Below are 18,766 nucleotides of genomic sequence, written 5' to 3'. Positions count from 1 at the left end.
AACTCAACTGTTTAACTCTAGGGGAGTTGGAAAATGAGCCTATTTTCAAAAATAGTGGAGTGTTCCTTTAAGGTTGACCTGGGCAGACTACAATTCTCATCTCTTTTACAAGTGAAGTAAAACATGGTGAAATGTGTTGTATACTGTACATGCTTGCTTGTGAGTTTTGTCTGTTTCAAGTTCAAAGCGATCCTCCCATGAACAATGAAGTACAATTAAAGTGTTGTGCTAAAGCATGCATATGTGAGTTTGAGCAAAAATATAAAAAATACATTAGCAATGTATTTGAGTTTTTTTTTTAAACTTTAGATTATTATTAATAGTAAGTCTTAGCATATGCACCTTAATATTTGAATTCCCTGATCTTCATTCTTGCATATATTTGCATACTAATTTGTGCTCATTGGTAGCTCTCTTCACACTGCAAAGGTGGTACAGAAGCCACATTATGTGTTGATTTTCATGTCGCCTGAAATTAAAGTGTCATGACTACAGCGCTGCAGCTCTGATGCAAAAATATAACTATTTAACGAAAGCCTAAATCATTGATACTGTTCTTTTGCTGTCTTTGCGAGTTTTCATTTAAATGAAACTCCCTCTCTCTCTCTCTCTCTCTCTCTGTCTCTTTCTGTGGTGGTGTAGAGGAGTTGTGCGTGTGGATGTTAATCTGCAGGATGTGGACATTGACCAGTGCTCCAGCAGCGGCTGGTTTGCAGGAACTCACCGCTGTAACTTGACAACTATGGAGGTGAGTGTTCAGTCTCATCACTAACATACAATGACTGAGACACAAAAACACTCAAAACGTTTGCTTCTGCACCCAGATTTACATTAGGCACAAGTAAACAAAAAATATAATTAAAATTAAATATTGAAATTAAATGAAAAATTCAAAAAAGCGCTTTATGAACATCACAAAAACCATATTAATGTAATAGGTCATATTTTGGTGTAGAAATGCAAGTGGCTTGGCATTTATTTGTGCATTAAATCACAGATATATAATGACTTGCATGCATCGTGTATTGTGAGCATATAACACATTTGAATGTTTCGTTTTGTGCAATGTTTGCATTTAACATCATTTTTCCCTGCTGTGTGTGACCTTATCAAAGCAGACCTGCATGTTTAAAGCTTTCTAACTTCATAATATCCCTGATGTGAAACTTTTCATTTTAGCAGCATCAATTCTCCTTTCCAATTAATTGGACAGAGCGCAATAATATTTTTGTTTGCTCAAGTGGGATTGCTTTCATGGTTCATTTTTTTCCACTGTGAAGCTTCACTTTCCCTCCAGATTGGTTCATTATCTTTGTTTGTATTTTAGATGAATTAAATGGGGGATTTATCACATCCTTGACTGGAGTCTGTAGTAAGCTGTGCTGGAAGTTGCTCTGTGAGAGCTAATTAGACCATCCGAGCTGTTCTGCCCGGGTGCCAGTGAGAGTTTGGGCTGGATTGGATGTTTCTGGAAGGCGCACTCGTACGCTAAATCACATCACTGCGTGGGTTTATGCATTATGTCACTGCACAAGTGCTGGACTACATGAAGTGGTGTGAAAAACATACAAACAAATCTTCAAGCAAGCATGGTGCAAACATTTGTTCCGCTGTTTTTTTTTTTTAAATTCTGCTAGTAACATATTAGTTCATAATATGTAACATGGTGGTCCTCTTTTGGAAGGCCAAACAAAGTAGTTTCGCTTTCACAACGAAACACACAGTGGGCTAGAGTGAGGAACGGCCAGCGGGCTAGAGTGAGCGGCGGCGCGGCCGGCGAGCTTGTGGCAACCCTTCTTTATGCACCAAGAGCTTGTAACACTCCAAAGAGAAAGGAAAAATTTAAATAGCATCATATGACCCTTTTAAAAATGTGCCAATTAAAAATAACATACATGAAACACTTAGTTTTCAGAAGCTGTCTGCTCTTTCGCTCTTTCTCAGACTAAAGTGAGATTTGTTCTCCATCTGCGTGTGTGTGCTGGATAGGGGTAGGTGATATGACCAAAATATTATTGTATGTGATAATATAGTTGTTGTTGTTGTTTTTTTTTTGCTGGGATTTCAATGACAATGATTTATATTTAATAACCAAATGATAATGCATATTGTAACAACGTTCGTAGTCACGGGAAGAAGGAGGCGGGAACCGGCGAACATTTAAAGAAAACTTTAATAATAAAAACAAACACAAAATCCGCCCCTCTCGTCACACATATCTTTAAATAATTTAGTGAATTTTGGACACCATTCAAAAGATATGATTATTCATAACAAATAAAGACTCAAAACAGTAAAACTAACATCACAAACCAAATGATTCAGACTCTAAGTTTTGATTGGATGAGCCACATTTGTCGCAAGTTGCAATGTTGCTTAGTAGTACCAAAATTTCAGTAGTCGATTCCATGCCAGTAAAATTACATGGTTCTCTGTATCAATTTTAGTACCATAGCAAAAGCTATTGTAACTATTTTATTTTTATTTCAATTCAATAAATAAAAGTTTGTGAATTTTTAATGCTATTAATAATTCTAAGTAAACAATATGCTAGCATGTAGCCTTAGCCTGTCCTGCATTTTAATACAGTCGTCACTCTCAAAACTACACGATGTGTACTTAGCAGCAAGAAAAATAACATTTTTATACAAATTACGAATGGTTTATATAAAGATAGTGAGGAAAGTTTGAACAGAAACTGAGCTGAGTGTGTTCCCTTTATAATCAGTTAATCTAATCGAAATTACTTCAGTTCAGCCATTGACTGAGTGAAAACTCCAGTTCTGTCGTGACAACTCTTGGAGAGTTTAGCATGGTAATATACATGGCAACGTTAATGTGTTTGGTCTTGACGGAATAGATCTGCTACGCTGCTGCAGAGCAAGTACCAAAACTTACTACAGTCAATACATCCACAGACATGCTGCTGTGAGCATGTAAGAAATACTGCTGCTGCACATATAACATATATGAAACCCTGTAGCAGATCTATACAGGTGGAGCTGGGGAAGTGAAGGGTTTCTGAAGTGTGCTGCAACTGCTACAGCAAGCACTAGCCGAGTATTTCAATGTTGAGAAGCAAGCACATTGGCTGTTTATGTGAAAAGAAAGCTGCACCATATGAATAATGATGTGATTATATCCGATTTCACGACAGAACTGTGTATTTATAATCAAAAAATCTGTCTTTATTGAACAATGAAACTTTACTATATATTGTGTTAATACTGTGTTGGTTATTGCGAAATAATTCAGAAGCACAAAGAGCTCCCGCTGAAAAAACTCTGGTGAACTGAGCAGAATCTGGCTAAATTCAAAGCCTCTGATGCCTTTGGCGTTCACATGCTCAACAAACATGTTTGTCATTGGCTATAATGCTCAAGTACCGGTACTTTTAACAACACTATAGCTTAGCAACTCTGCATAAATGTGTTCTGCTTTGTAACTCTAAAATTAAAAAAAAAAAATCTAATGTAAAGTAAAATCTTTTGCTATAGCATGGTATATGCTATAGTAAGTTTATTGATTGCCAACCTAAGATGTTTTATTATATTTTATAATACTGTTGAATATTTTTAAAAAACAGAACAAATATGTGTTGAAAATTTAACATAAAGGAATCTGTGAGGACTAGCTAATTTGTGAGTAAACGTTGCTTTGTAATTACTGCTAAATTTATATTGTAATCATTTAAAAAATATATGAGAAGATTGTAATTTGAAACTTTACAGTTTTAAAAAAGCCATGTAACTAACAAAAATGTTTATGTAAAGTGACTGTACATAAAGTAATAAAGCTTTTTGTAAGATGAAATATAAACAATACAATTTTGTCATGTAATATTAATATAAAATAAACAGAAAATTATATAAAAATGAGCTCAAAACATTAGAAAATACAGTAGTACATTTTGGTATGTTCAATGCTGTTTACACAGAACATGTTCTCAATCCATCCGCACTGTTTTTTAATTATTCTTCTTTGTTAACATGTCTTTTCAGCATCTTCTGCAGAGTGCCATGTTTTTAAGATGCTGTGTCACATTAAAGAGTGCTTTTGGGAACCCTGCATTCTGTTACATTGCATTTTGCTCAGCAGAAGTATGGAATTTGCACCTTTGATGCTTAAAAAAGGTAATTGGACACCAGACTTAAGGATATATCAGTCGGTCATCTATATGATGCGATCGAATATTGCGTGGATTGGACCGGGTTTGCAAGGCCAAGTTGTTGTCTTGTGTTGAGGAGAATTTGCCAGTAAGCTGTGATCCATTATAAATGCAGTATAATGGATTTCGGTGGGCTTACTAAATTATTGACCATGCTCCGTGTCTGTGTAGTCCCACTCATGGGAACACTAGAGGAAAAGCAGCAAGGAAAAGCACGGCAGCCTTCATAAGCACGACGCTCGCTCCCGACCACAGCAACGGAAGCAAAACGATATTCGGAAGGGTTTCTTGTGTTTATGAGAGGGAAGAAATACTTGTGTGCTGTCTGAGAAAGAGGAAGAAAGCAGTGTGTGTGTGTGTGTGTATCACTACCTGTGTGCCAGTGTGAATCTATTTATAGCCTCATCTCTACCTAAGACAGCAGGACTATGCCTCTTAAAGTCTGTCCTGTCATTCAAGATGAGCAACATCAGCCCGGGGCTTGACAGGAACGCATCCCGAATCATATGCACTAAATGTCCTGCAATGACTTGAGGTGGATTAACCTGAGTGGATGTTAGACTCTGTTATGTCTCTCCGTTACAGCTCGAGAAAAGAGCTCTGGAGACTTGAGACAGAAAATGTCCAAGGCCGGCACCATAAAATCAGAGCTTTGTCACATGAAGGCAGCATTTTCCTTTCTGGTTTCCCATGGTTTGTCAGTCTTTTCTACTGCTGTGCCATTTCATCCGGTCCATTAGTTGTAATGGTAATGTTGTGTTATGGTGGATCTCATTGGCTGTCAGTAGAAAGCTATTGTTTCTGAGTGTAATCAGTGAGCGTGTCGCATAAACTCTCATGCATCATTAGTAGTAGAATCTAAAACTGAAGATGAAAGACTTTAAATGAATAGTTCACCCAAAATGAAAATTTTGTCATTTTTTTTAAAAACATGTACTTCCTTTTATCTGACAAACACAACCCTTTGTGTTCCACATTTCACAGATTAAAGGAAGTACACGTTTTTAACAAAAAATGATGACAGAATTTTCATTTTTGGGTGAACTAGATAATTTAATGAATATCCAGCGCGCGCATTCATAATAAAATGTGCCACACAGCTCTGGGGGTGAATAAAGGCCTCCTGTAGCGAATCCATGCATTTTTATAAGAAAAATATCCATATTTCAAACGTAATAAACACTTTTCTCTCACTTCATCTAACTGTGGTATGCGAAAGCCGTGCCGGCGGATGATGCAGCACGTCAGCGTTGCGTGATTAGTGATGAACGCGGAGAGAGAACAAAACAAAATGCCGGTCACGAATTAGAAGTACAAACTGAGGATTTGTAAAGAAAAATGTCGGAGTATTTCGATATAAACCAAGAGGAGACTGGTTTTCCTTTGCTAAAGTAAGGAAACTTTGCTTCCTTTGCTCCTGTAAACAAACTCGCGAGACTAGCATGTCTCACAGGTGCGTGCGCGACGCATATGTCCTACGTCATCCGCCGGAACGACAGATACCAGAAGTGAGAGAAAAGTGTTTATTACGTGGATTCGCTACAGGAGGTCCTTTATTCACACCCCCCCGGAGCCGTGTTACGGATGCGCGCGCTTTATTTGACGTCTTTTGGACTGTTGAACAGAAACACCCGCCCACTGCAATGACAAAGCTTGGAATAGCCAGGAAAATTTTTATATAACTGTGGATTCGTCTGAAAGAAGAAAGTCATATACTATACACCTAGGATGACTCGAGGGTGAGTAAAACACAGGCTAATTTTCATTTTTGGGTGAACTAACCCTTTAAATGGTTAATGCAACACCTAAGCGCATCAGCAAAAAAGTAAACAAAAAAGCAAATAACCTGATATTTATGTTGTAGAAGTGAAATCTTGGTTGCCGCCATTTGTTTTGTTTGCAGGCTTATTTGCTGCTTCTGTTATTTCTTTGCATAACTATAAAGGGTGCATTTCTTTACCTTGTTTACATTATACATTTTATTGTTATATATAATGTTATATATAATATACTTTATATACTGTATATATCTTTCAAAATATATCAATCTATTTAAGATCTAAAACATCTTAAATATGTGGCATTAATTGCAGAAGATGCTGAAAAGACAGCGAGACACATCACAGCTGTTAATGTAGCCAACTTTAAAAAGGGAATGTATTACTAACACTTTTTAAAGTGATGGTAATTTAAAATCATATATTAATAAAACACATTTATTGTACCATGAAATATAAACAATACAACCTTATCATATAAAATGAACTTCAAATAAACATAATTTAAAAAAAATATATATTATAAAAAGAGCTCAAAACTTTCATTTTGATAACAATGACATCAAATAAACAGAAAAAGAATAACAAAGAGCTCAAAACATGAGAAAGTACGGTAGTGTACCGTTTTGGTATGTAGAAGGCACTGTTCTTTTTTAATTGTTTTCCTATGTAAACATGCACTAGATTGGCCCCTTTAACGGTTTGCATTGCAATGAATCCCGCTGTCTTTCCAGCATCTCATGCCATCAGTGCTATGTTTTGAGAACCATACGTTCTGTTTCATTTAATTTCACTCTGGTCAGATTTGATCCAGATTTATTGTTTATATAGAGACAGAGCGACACGCGTCATAATCTGAAAACCACGCCCACCGGGGGGAAACAATCCAACGCTCTCCATTGACTTTGTATTGCGGGAAGCTGCCTCCTTGTCATTTCTGACTTATAACAAAAAAACAGAAAAGCAAAAAACAGAAAAGCCTAAAAGCTGCTGCGTGACAAGGTGTACAGTAAACAAGCTAAAAAAAAACAGAACAACGTTTTTATAAGCTGTAGACCCAAAAAACGAGCATTTAAGGACACAAAAGTGTGTGTCCCCCGGTGTGGGCGTGGCCTAAATGCGCTCTGTCTCTATATGTATACAGGAAGTAGCCTATAAATGTGACTGGTGGAAATTAACAATATTTGAAGATTATATTCATGTTATTCCTACTATAGATAAAGACTGCTGACTGTTTGTGTTGACCAGTTGATTCTTGAATAATTCATGAATCTCTGCACAGATGCAGTGTAATCGAGTCAATACTATAACAACAGCAATCAGACCAGCAACAAAAAATGCAGAATTTGTGAAATATACCTGTAATTCACATTGTCAACACCTTCGGCGCTTTGATACTTGATACTACTCAGAATAATTTCTCCATGAATTTGTGATGAAACACTGTGCAAATATTCCCAGTGCAGGGTGGAAGAAGTATGTGAAAGCTTAGATAGTTTTAAATTCCTCTTTATAAAACTCTTTCAGCAGTATTCTTGGATGTCTGTTGTGAATGCCAAAGCATCTCAGGTTAAGGTCAAGCTACTCCAGAAGGCGTATATTTTCTTCTGTTAAGGCCATTGTGTTGTTGATTCTCTCCTGTGCTTTGGATCGTTGTCCTCAACTTCCGTTGAGCTACAGATGGCCTTACATTCTTTGGCAAAATGTCCTGCTAAATCACATTTTATCACCAATTTATGCAGAAATGGAAATTGTGCAACCAGAGTTTGTCTATCCACTGATTCCGAAGCCAATGCCATGCTTTAAAATTTTGGATAAAAAGCAGTGAGAAGCAGTTAACAGGTAGCTGATAAACACACAGGAACTCATAACAACAGTGAACTAAATGTGCGCTGTCACGAATATACACGCAAATCCAAATATATCCTGTTGCAGGCGTGTTATGTCGGCAGCGTACAGCAGGAGGTTGAGCGCCGCTGTCTTCAGTGACAGATTGATCTTCTAACTCTGCTGATGCTGACACTCCTCACTCCTGAAGATTTCCATGCATGAATTCATGTTTTCAAATGTCTCGGGTCACCCACATTTATCTGCACTGGAAAGCAGCAAGGCTGGTATTATTAAATCATATTCATATAGAGCATGCTCAGAGGGGAACAGCTAATATACTGAAAATCATGTTCTGGTGCTTAGGATAGAGGGTACTATTGAACCACAGGGGTGTATAAATCAACATTCAGCCCTAATCAAAGCTTTGCCCTCTGGAAATTAATTGGCATTAACGATCGGGTGAATCTCACAGGAACAAAACCATCGGTTCACAAGACCTTTTAGGATTTTTTTTGCATTATGACATTAATTTCATGATAATTAAGCACACATACCCATAAACATTCTCATTAAGTCATGTATATGGACATTATCATTCACAATTTGAATGTATTTAGTTATAACTATTCTTAGTGGTGATTTTTATTGGGTTCACATTACTTTTAGTATTTTACAGTAAAAATAGTATTAGTATTTTACAGTATACGATTGTCATAAATGTCCATTGAAGATGAGCTGAAATGAGCCCATGTGCAGATGTATTAAGAAATATATAGGGAAATATATTTTCTTTGCGTAAGGGAAAATATTGATCATAAATATATGGAAATATATTTTTGTTCCGTAAGGGACAAGAACACATGAGGGCATGGGAAGCACGTGACAGGAAACAGGAGATATGACTGTGACTAAACTACAAAATAAAAGACATGAAAACCTAAACGTGATACAAAACCCAAAACTAAATGTGACAACATGCCTTGATCAGTCATGCCATTCTGAAGTGTGTAACACAGAATAACACACCGCTCGTCCAGGTATTTTAGACCGGTGCTTCTTTAACATCTCTCACATCACACCACCGCACTCTCTCTTGTTTCATTCAAACACAACTGCTATCATCTTGCACCTCAGTTATCAACTGTATTTACTGTGAAGACTTCAGTATTAATAGCAGACCTGCTGTAATATTTTTGCAGTGTTCATCTTGATTGTTGTAAACTGGATTTGAATTGATTTTAAGATAATGTACACGTAAGATTTTAAAATGCCTTCATCTCAAATAACATTGTATGTCCTCTTCTTTATTCATATGGTGTGTAATTAGTGATACGACTGTACATTATATGCCGTAAATTTCATCCAAGCTGAATGTTTAGATCGGTTTTGCTTTGCATTTAAAGACCTAATAAAGTATTTCAACTCAAATCAATATTTCATATCTAATTATTTACGTATGCAGCAAGTAGCCATGTAATAAGCAGGATAATGTACATCCACCTGGTTGTTATTGCAGAATAAATAGAAATAATATCCGCTTCACGTCGGGGTCCTGATCACCCTGTCGAGGTTTATTATGCGATAGCAACCTGCTGGATGTACATTATCCCATAATTTTTTTTACAATGAATTTTAAAAACTTTGAATATTTGTAAATTAGAAGCAGTACCATGATGTATAAATACATGTTATTTATCTTTAAATAAGCTAGATAGATATCAACATATCTTTTTACATTGCAATAATGGCAATGTTTTTGATTGTAATTATATTATTGAGAATTTAAGGGGCGTCTGATCTGTAGCGTTATTCTGAAAGAGCAACACATAAAACGTAAAACCTGTAAATATAATGTAAAAATGTATATGTAAAAACCTGTTTCATTGTCTCTGAGAACGTAGCATTTGGCACCCATGTTCTCGCTGAAGATTTAGTGCATTTAGTAAACCAAGTGCATAAATCTAAAAGGGAGGTAATTATCTTCTAGAAAAATTAAGACTTGATACATTGAATACTTCTTGCTAAAATAAAGGTGACAAAACAAGGACTAATTTAACCTGAAACCTTTCTCTGAGATCAGCATCCAGCCCATTCGCTTCATTAGATTTCCTCTGGGCTTCATGGCACTTCCAGATTATTTATAGAGTCTTGTGAACTTGGTGTGACTTTTTTCAGACCTATAGTTCACAGTGCAACTATTTATTTCTCTTTCTGGAATACAGCAGTCTAAAAAGTTGAAGTTCGCAAGTCTCTTTTGCACTTAAAACAGGCACAAAATTGCACTATTGATACATCTTGTGCACATCTTTCTTGTTGCACTGTATGTATTGTTCTATAGGTAAACTCGTTTGACTTTAGACTGCTTAGCAGTCATTTTAAAGAGCTTTTAAGGAGAAAGCTGCTGTGAGCCCATCTGTTTGCACGCTCGTGTGAGCTTTACCGTGATGTTGCTAGAATATGAGTAAAAATAAACTGCTGCACATGTATCGACTGTCATAATAACTGATAAAACTGACATTTTCATACCTGGCAGTGTGATAAATGACAGTGACACCACTGTCACTGATGGTCTGTTAGCAGAACCAATTTCCTCAGGAAGTTCCTTGCTCATACAGTGAGTTGTGTTGAACAAATATATATAATTTCCAGCATCAGTTAAGGTTTCAGTGCTTAAAAATGGAGAAAGAGGTAGTGGAACTGGTACTTGTAGCTTAATTGTGTCTCCTATTACGTACTGTACTTTTACTAATGTTCAGTTGTAAAACTAACCCCCCTTTTTTTTTTGCTAGTGTAAACCGATTGCAGGCCATGGATTTGTGCTGGACAAGTACACGTGCCAATGCAAGAGTGGTTTCTATCACCAAAGCCAAGTGGCGCTCAATGGCTTCTCAAGTAAGTACAAATCTGAACTGGTGGGACGTTGGATTTATAATGTGAATTGTTTTTGAGGTGAACTGTATAGGAACCTCTAACATCATACTTTAAATCTCTTATGGTATTTTGATAATTGATATTAAAAACTACTTGCGAGAGATAAATATGAGTAGTTAAAACTGGGCCATCCTTCAATGTAAGACAATTAGATTATTCCACAGTTTTATTGTCTGTGAACAATGAATGTGAATGTAAAATGCACATAAATAAAGTAATGGGTCTTGTTTGAACAGAACTAGTCTGGATTGAATTACTCTTTCTGACAGAAATGGATACACAAACATAGTTACATCCTTCCACCAGATAATTTATGATTTCAAACTAGGTACGGATACCCCAAAGACAGAGTTTATATCTATTTAATGCAGAGTCCTAGTTGTTAAGAGCAATATTCCTCTCTCACACGCTCAGATATAAACTGATGTAAAAATAGCTCCTTTGAAATGAGTCTCTTCCACTTTTAAAGCAGAAATGTATAGGCAAAACTAGTGTTTTTTCAGACACTGGTCAATTTTGAAGTCCGTTTAGCTTCTTTCAGACTATAAGGAAACATCCAAAATACACATTTAAGTGTTTATTATCTATTTGCATCTGTAGATTTTAATTACAATATTTTTTTTCTCATGTACTGAATCAGAAATCTCCACTTCCAATCTTTCCAGTTTTATTCCTATTTAAACAGAAGTGTTTGTTTATATAACGTAATATAACTGATTTATATAACATTTTATTCTTAAAAATAAATGTATTCTTTTTTTTTTTTTGCCAGTTGACAGTATTTTCTGATTTATGGAGTACTAAAAAAGAGATAAAGAGAGATGCAAACTCCCCTTTGTAAAAGTTTCTAACTCAAAATTTTGATCCTGGCTTTATTCAATGTTCAGATTTATGTTCTGAAAATTATGCAAATGAGTGGCTCTTTAATTAGACAATACCTCATTTACATGTTTAACCATAACGTTTCAGAAAACTTGTAATACAATGTACTGTGATTAATCAGCTGGGGAAAGTATGGTGATATCTATTCGTTTTGCCTGATTCATAAAGTAATGAAGTAACATAAGCATGAAGACAGTATTTGCTAATTTACATACAGGCCAATGTGGACTAATTACAAAAAGCTGCAGTTCTGTTCAAACACGTGGCAGATACACGCATTTACCTTATTTCATATTTGATAAACCAAGGCTTCCATGTACATATTTCACAAGCCCTGGGACTCTCTGAAAATCATCCAATCTAAGTTTAGTGAACTTCGTTGAGCCTCTGCAGTTATAGTCTGTTATCTGCTCTGTCATTGTGTGTGCTCTGCATTATTAGGTTACTACTGTACTGTTACAACAGCTTATTCTTGACTTCACTCCCTCAGGAGAAATCACTTTGGACAAAGTCAGATTAAGAAGGTTCTTAGTAGAAGCTATAGTGCAGGTCAGCCATAACGTTCTTTGGAAGAACTCCATATTAACTTTAACAGGGATTTACTTCCATGTTTTTAATACCTTATGGACCAATAAATCCATAAAGAACCCTAGTAAAAAAGTAATGTATTTAAAATACATTTGTTTCATACTAGTTCAAATCTATTGCTATATTTACTGACATATTGCTTGAGACTTACTGATATAAAAATTATAATTACATTTTATTTGGAGTACTACTGGTGCACAATGCACATTTCTTAAAATTAAGAATAAAATACGTTTTAATGTCACTTTTGGTGAGGATTGTATGGTCTTTGAATAATATCGGTCTTTAAATGCAAGCTATTTAAAGTGTACCTGAAGTAGACTTTCAATAGCTCAACTTTAGTACAATCTAATATACTTCAGCACTACTTCCGCACAGTGTTGGGGAAAATTACTTTTAAAAGTAATGCATTACAATATTGCGTTACTCCCTAAAAAAGTAACTAATTACGTTACTTAGTTACTTTTTATGGAAAGTAATGCATTACGTTACTTTTGCATTACTTTTTAAATCTGGGCTGGGCTTATTTGTTTGTTTTTAATATAAAAAGTTATTCTTTTACAAATGTAAACGCCCTTTCACACCAAAAGTGAAACGAATACGCCTCAGGTTGAAGAAAATGTAAATTCACGTCTGTACAGTAGAGGGCGCAGCTCAAACAAATTGCATGAAGAATATGACGCAGGAGAAGAAAGTTCAACACTATTCAGCAATAACAAAAATGAAAAACAAATGTGTCATCTTTGCTTAGTATGGTTGAAGTGGATCATCGAAGGTCAGCAGCAAAGACATTGGTTAATAAAATGGGATTAAATACATAAATTATATTTGTCTTATTTAACATTTAATTATTGCAGGTTTGTATAATATTCTGAGTTTGCATTTGACTGTTTTTATTCATTTTGAGGAATACTGAATCTGTTCATATTTAGTATAGAACTACAGTAAGCATCACGTTCACACAGCGCACACAACGCCTCTGCACTTACTCCCGATTTCTCTCAATATGGCAACACAACAGCTGTCAGTCAATACATGGGGGACAAAAGTAACTTGAGTTACTTGTTTGACAAAGAAATTTCCTTCTAAATTAAAAAGTAATGCGTTACTTTACTAGTTACTTAAAAAAGTAATCTGATTACGTAACTTGCATTACTTGTAATGCGTTACCCCCAACACTACTTCCGCACAATTAAATTGCATTAAGTACAAAATTAGTTGTTCCAATTTAGCAGACTTTTAGCAGTCAATTTCTCTTCAGCAATTTTAGGAGAACCATCTGAAAGAAAGTTGAAACATCATTAATAACTACAAAACAGCTCTGGGTTTATAAATAACATTCCTTCCTGGTATAAAATTCCCGTTAACCAATTATCAATTGGTCATCAATCCAAGTTCAATAGTTTCATGGTGGTAACGTTTAATGAGATTTGAGTTGTTTTTGGATAAATCCTTCAGTCACAACGCTGTATACAATGCAAACACATCAACAGATATGTCATAGTATGGTTCCTTGTCGTTCATTGTTAGAATCAGACCGGGAAACGTACACTGATCAATCCTGGGAACCGTCCGGGAGGTGCTTGCCCTGCCGAGAAGGCTGTCCGTTCTGCACAGGCGACACACCGTGTGTGGCTCAGGAGGACATGGCCCTCCGCCTCGCCATGGTCTCCTTTCAGGGCTTCTGCATGCTCCTGGACCTCATCAGCATGGTGGTCGTCTACCACTTCCGTCGCAACAAGGTAAGAACATTTACTGCCGGTTATCTCGCCTGGAAAGGCTTTGTACTCTGCTTTTATTCTGCTAGAGTTACCTGAAAGAAAAACTAGAGCTCGATTTCTGCTTGAGCAGGTTTATTGGGCTGAAGGGCAATTACTGCTTTTCAAAATGTCATAGTTCAGTATTCTCTCCTATTACTTCTCTCTCTCTTGTTTTTCAGAGAATCAAAGCATCTGGTCTTATACTTCTTGAAGCGATACTTTCAGGATCTGTACTTCTCTACTTGCCTGTAAGTTCTAACACTTCTTTTTACTTCCTTATCAAAATGAAAGATCTGTTTTCCTCCCTTTCATCCTGCATCTGTCACTATTTAAGAAAAAGATGAAATGTTTGAACACCATTTTACTGCAGTAACCTGGCGTATTTCTAGGCAAACCATTATAATCAATGAAAAAAAAAAAAAGAAAAAATGGTCTTATACTTCTTGAAGCGATACTTTCAGGATCTGTACTTCTCTACTTGCCTGTAAGTTCTAACACTTCTTTTTACTTCCTTATCAAAATGAAAGATCTGTTTTCCTCCCTTTCATCCTGCATCTGTCACTATTTAAGAAAAAGATGAAATGTTTGAACACCATTTGCAGTAACCTGGCGTATTTCTAGGCAAACCATTATAATCAATGAGAAAAAAAAAGAAAAAAAAAAATGTTTCCACCTGGTTTTAAAGGGATGGTTCACCCAAAAATTAAAAGTTGCTATTAATATACTCATCCTCAGGCTGTCCAAGATGTAGGTGACTTTTTTCTTCGGTAGAACAGCAAACAAGATTTTTAGCTGAAACCTTGGCGATTCATAAAATGCAAGTCAGCGGCTTCCATCGCTTTCAGAGTCAAAAAAGCACATACACGCAAGACAAAATTAATATCCGTGGCTCAGTGGTGTGCCGTGGTGTTCTGAAATGAGAAGTCCTCAATTTCTTTTATTTTTTTTTTAAAATCAAAGGTAAATTCATGTCCCAGTCACATTTTTTTGGTTAAATAAACATTACTTACACTATCAGAAAAAGAAAATATATATGTAATATTTTTACATTAACAATATAATCAATATTCTATTTATTAAAGCTATTATTATTAAATTATTATTATTAAATTAAAAAATATTATTAAATTATAAAAATTATATTATTATTAAAGTATGAAAGCGTTTTTAAGCATTTTACATTTATTCCAAAATGATAACTCAAGACAGTAACAGTTTAAATAATATATTATATTTGTGAACTTATGTTCAGCTATTCTTTTTAATAGTTAACTTTTAACTATTTTTGAATTTTTCGGATCATCAGTCATTAAAGCTAAACTAAAAACTCCCGCAGATTCATGCCATTTTAAGTCTTGTTTTAATGTAACATAGTGGTTATGTCTGTGTGTGAGTTCTTTTTTTAATTAGTCTTCCCATGAAGGCCATTATATTGTTCATTCAGATGGATTTGCGAATGTGAAACGTGCACAAACACAAGAGGCGGGATTTATCACATGAACCAATCACAGCCGAACATGACCAGTCATATCCAATCATATCGCGATGGAGGCATTGCCTCCTCTCATGTGACTTTCTTCCATTCATTCTCAATTACCCGCAAGCAAACTCACCGCACGCTTTGGGGGGGGGTCTGTTAAAATTCAGTGGGCTCAGGGGAGGCAAGAGAGATGCTGACTCCCGCTGTAAATTTACCTGCTGGTGTCGCTGTTGGACAATGTTTCTTTAGAAGAATGACCGATTTAAACACTTTTTAATAATGTTGTTTTATTTTTGTATTAAAATTTTTCCGTGGCTCCTGACGACATATTATGGTCTTTTGAAGTGAAATTATGGGTCTGTGCAAGTAACAGGAATGTTATTTACAACACTACTACCTGTAATCCATAGCCTCATACTTGCTCGTGCTTATTCTTGATGCCTCAGCCCATGTAAACAAGCTAATTTACGTTTGCGTACATAATCTTAACAGGATGTGACAGGAAGCTCATGCTCTAGACTCTTGTGAATACTTCAGAAACCATGCTCGCATTTGTGAGACCCATCCACTTTTATTATATATAGGCTCACAGAGATGGATTATTTTTCTAAAAATCTCCAGAAAAAAAGAAAGTCATTTACATCTGGGGTGGCATGAGGGTAAGTAAATGATGAGAGAATTTTCATTTTTTGGTGGAGTACCGCTGGGGGGGGTCTGTTAAAATTCAGTGGGCTCAGGGGAGGCAAGAGAGATGCTGACTCCCGCTGTAAATTTACCTGCTGGTGTCGCTGTTGGACAATGTTTCTTTAGAAGAATGACCGATTTAAACACTTTTTAATAATGTTTTATTTTTGTATTAAAATTTTTCCGTGGCTCCTGACGACATATTATGGTCTTTTGAAGTGAAATTATGGGTCTGTGCAAGTAACAGGAATGTTATTTACAACACTACTACCTGTAATCCATAGCCTCATACTTGCTCGTGCTTATTCTTGATGCCTCAGCCCATGTAAACAAGCTAATTTACGTTTGCGTACATAATCTTAACAGGATGTGACAGGAAGCTCATGCTCTAGACTCTTGTGAATACTTCAGAAACCATGCTCACATTTGTGAGACCCATCCACTTTTATTATATATAGGCTCACAGAGATGGATTATTTTTCTAAAAATCTCCAGAAAAAAGAAAGTAATTTACATCTGGGGTGGCATGAGGGTAAGTAAATGATGAGAGAATTTTCATTTTTTGGTGGAGTACCGCTGTGGCGTTGTACCAAAATACATAGGCTTCAATAAAAGACAAGATGTGCTCCTTTACCTTTTCATTCACCCCTTTTCTAATTAGCTTGTAAGCCGAGTATTATGGGTCCCTGCAAGTGATGTTGGGTGAAACAGTAGGAAGGGAGATTCTCAATGAAATTTGAATTCATGTGATTTCCAGATAAAAACAGCAATGCATCCTGGCTGACCATTTTTGATCGGATTGCCACAAAGGATCTAATACTAGATGGAAACAAGACCAATAAGATAACCAGGGGCATTTTTAATTTCATGTTAAATTTGAAGGACCAGGCAGCCAGGATGCTGCTGTAAAGATCAATTATGATTTCTTGGTCTTATCCTCAGTTAACTGATATGTACATTCCGCTCCTGAGGCACTTTAAAATGCAATGGTCTGCTTTTCGTTTCGGCCCTGTATCACGGCTGGTAGTGTACTACATAAGCCTGTTCAATGTTGAAACAGCTTTGACTCAACCAGAAAATAATGTCACTAAGTATTCGTTGACCAGCTTTCACACAGATTAACCATTTCAAATGCAAATCAAGGTCTCATTCTCGTCACGTTTCCAAACCCCATCAGAGCGTCTTCACAATGTAATTTTTCGCTGTGAATGAAACTTCGATTAAACACAATGGGAGATGCCCTATATTTGATCACATCTCATTTGTGAACGCTTTTTCCATCTGGTGTAAATTGTGAATAGTGAATTCCTCAGCCGCAGTGATTCTGTGTTCCCGTTCGATTAAAAACAGGCACGTCGTCTGTTGTGCTTCTGTCTCTGTGGTATTTTTCTCTGTTCTTAAGCTAAGCACACCTCCCAGACCATCTGTGATAGTCAACAGCTCCTGCATTTATATGAGAGATGAGGGAGGATGAAACAGGGTAGGAATGGGAACTTCTAAATGGGGGATTTGAGGAATGGATTGCACCCACTGACGGTGTTTTTAATTTGTCACTTTAGCTCTGGATTCACTACAGGAATAATGAAAACCAGATAATGTCACAAACATATAAAAATGTATGAAAAATCTCCCCCAGGACGACTCTTGAGTGTGAGGTTGTGGAGGATGCAGCAGACTAATGCAATCTGACTATGACTGTACAGCATCACTCTGTTCAGACACCTCAATCTGCTCTTGAATGAGAAAGCGTGCTTGACTACATCACACGTCTGGCTATGTGTTATTGTAATGCTTATCTCCTTCATTTGATCATGTTTTGATTAATTGATCAACATTGAATCAATGTCAACCTAATTGACCTCAATAATGACACAATTGTCTTCTTTAGAGCTCTTTATGGCTGGATAGAATTTGTTTCGCACTGCAACTGATGAACATTGTAACATTGAACTTTGTCTTCTGTAGAGCTGTTTTACAGCAGTTTGTCAGCTGTTTTAATTGTCAAAAGTCCTTTTTAGTTTTTATCATATTGAGTCTACCTATCCTGTGTTTGTTTTTTTTTAGTCAAGTCAAAGACTTTAGATATACAAAGACGGTGCACACTCCTATTACTTATGAATGGGAGAAAGTGCAACGCGCAATGTGGAGGAATAGTCCCGCCTTGTGAACAAAAGAGCCAATCGCATCATTGCAGCTGAAAGTAGATGCTTTAGAAACAGTCATCATTCTGAGACGTGCACTTAGTACTGCACGTGCGCATTGGCTGGTCTAGCCTGAAAAACGTGCCTTTTTAACCCTCTAAGTGCCAAAGTCGCATATCAGGACTGGATCAAACGCTTTGATGAGCCTGTTGGTAATTTAGTACTTTCTCCTGTTTTATAGTTGGTTTCCACTTTTCTGATAATTTGGAATGAGGATAAAAAGACAAAAAAAAAACATGCAAATAAGTTCAAACATCAATTCAATATCTACTATTTCCTGAATATTATGAAATTCAAGATGGCCGCCTCTGAAGACGTCATAATATGCAAATTAGACGAGTATATTTACACCCCACATAAACTTTCGGTCATGCCCAACATTTTTCTAATTTTCTAATTTTCTACAGTAGATTTCTATCTTTAAGCCCTTTCAAGACACAAGCTTTTGAAATCTTGATTTCAAA

At 36.1% G+C, this 18,766-nt stretch overlaps 1 protein-coding gene across 1 annotated transcript in view; it reads left to right on the top strand.

Moving 5' to 3' along the window:
* Nucleotides 1–17,575, top strand: part of LOC107661906 (probable G-protein coupled receptor 158) — a 26,457-nt gene extending 8,882 nt beyond the window's left edge. The window contains exons 2-6 of the mRNA XM_016451694.1: nucleotides 643–748; nucleotides 10,566–10,668; nucleotides 13,708–13,919; nucleotides 14,117–14,185; nucleotides 17,504–17,575. Coding sequence (XP_016307180.1) covers nucleotides 643–748; nucleotides 10,566–10,668; nucleotides 13,708–13,919; nucleotides 14,117–14,185; nucleotides 17,504–17,575 — 562 coding nt within the window. The remainder of the gene's footprint in view (nucleotides 1–642; nucleotides 749–10,565; nucleotides 10,669–13,707; nucleotides 13,920–14,116; nucleotides 14,186–17,503) is intronic.
* The last annotated feature ends 1,191 nt before the right edge of the window (nucleotides 17,576–18,766 follow it).

Source organism: Sinocyclocheilus anshuiensis, unplaced genomic scaffold (genome assembly GCF_001515605.1).
Source record: "Sinocyclocheilus anshuiensis isolate Anshui unplaced genomic scaffold, SAMN03320099.WGS_v1.1 scaffold723, whole genome shotgun sequence".
In the NCBI taxonomy this organism is placed as follows: Eukaryota; Metazoa; Chordata; class Actinopteri; order Cypriniformes; family Cyprinidae; genus Sinocyclocheilus; species Sinocyclocheilus anshuiensis.
This window is presented reverse-complemented; position numbering and strand designations above follow the sequence as displayed.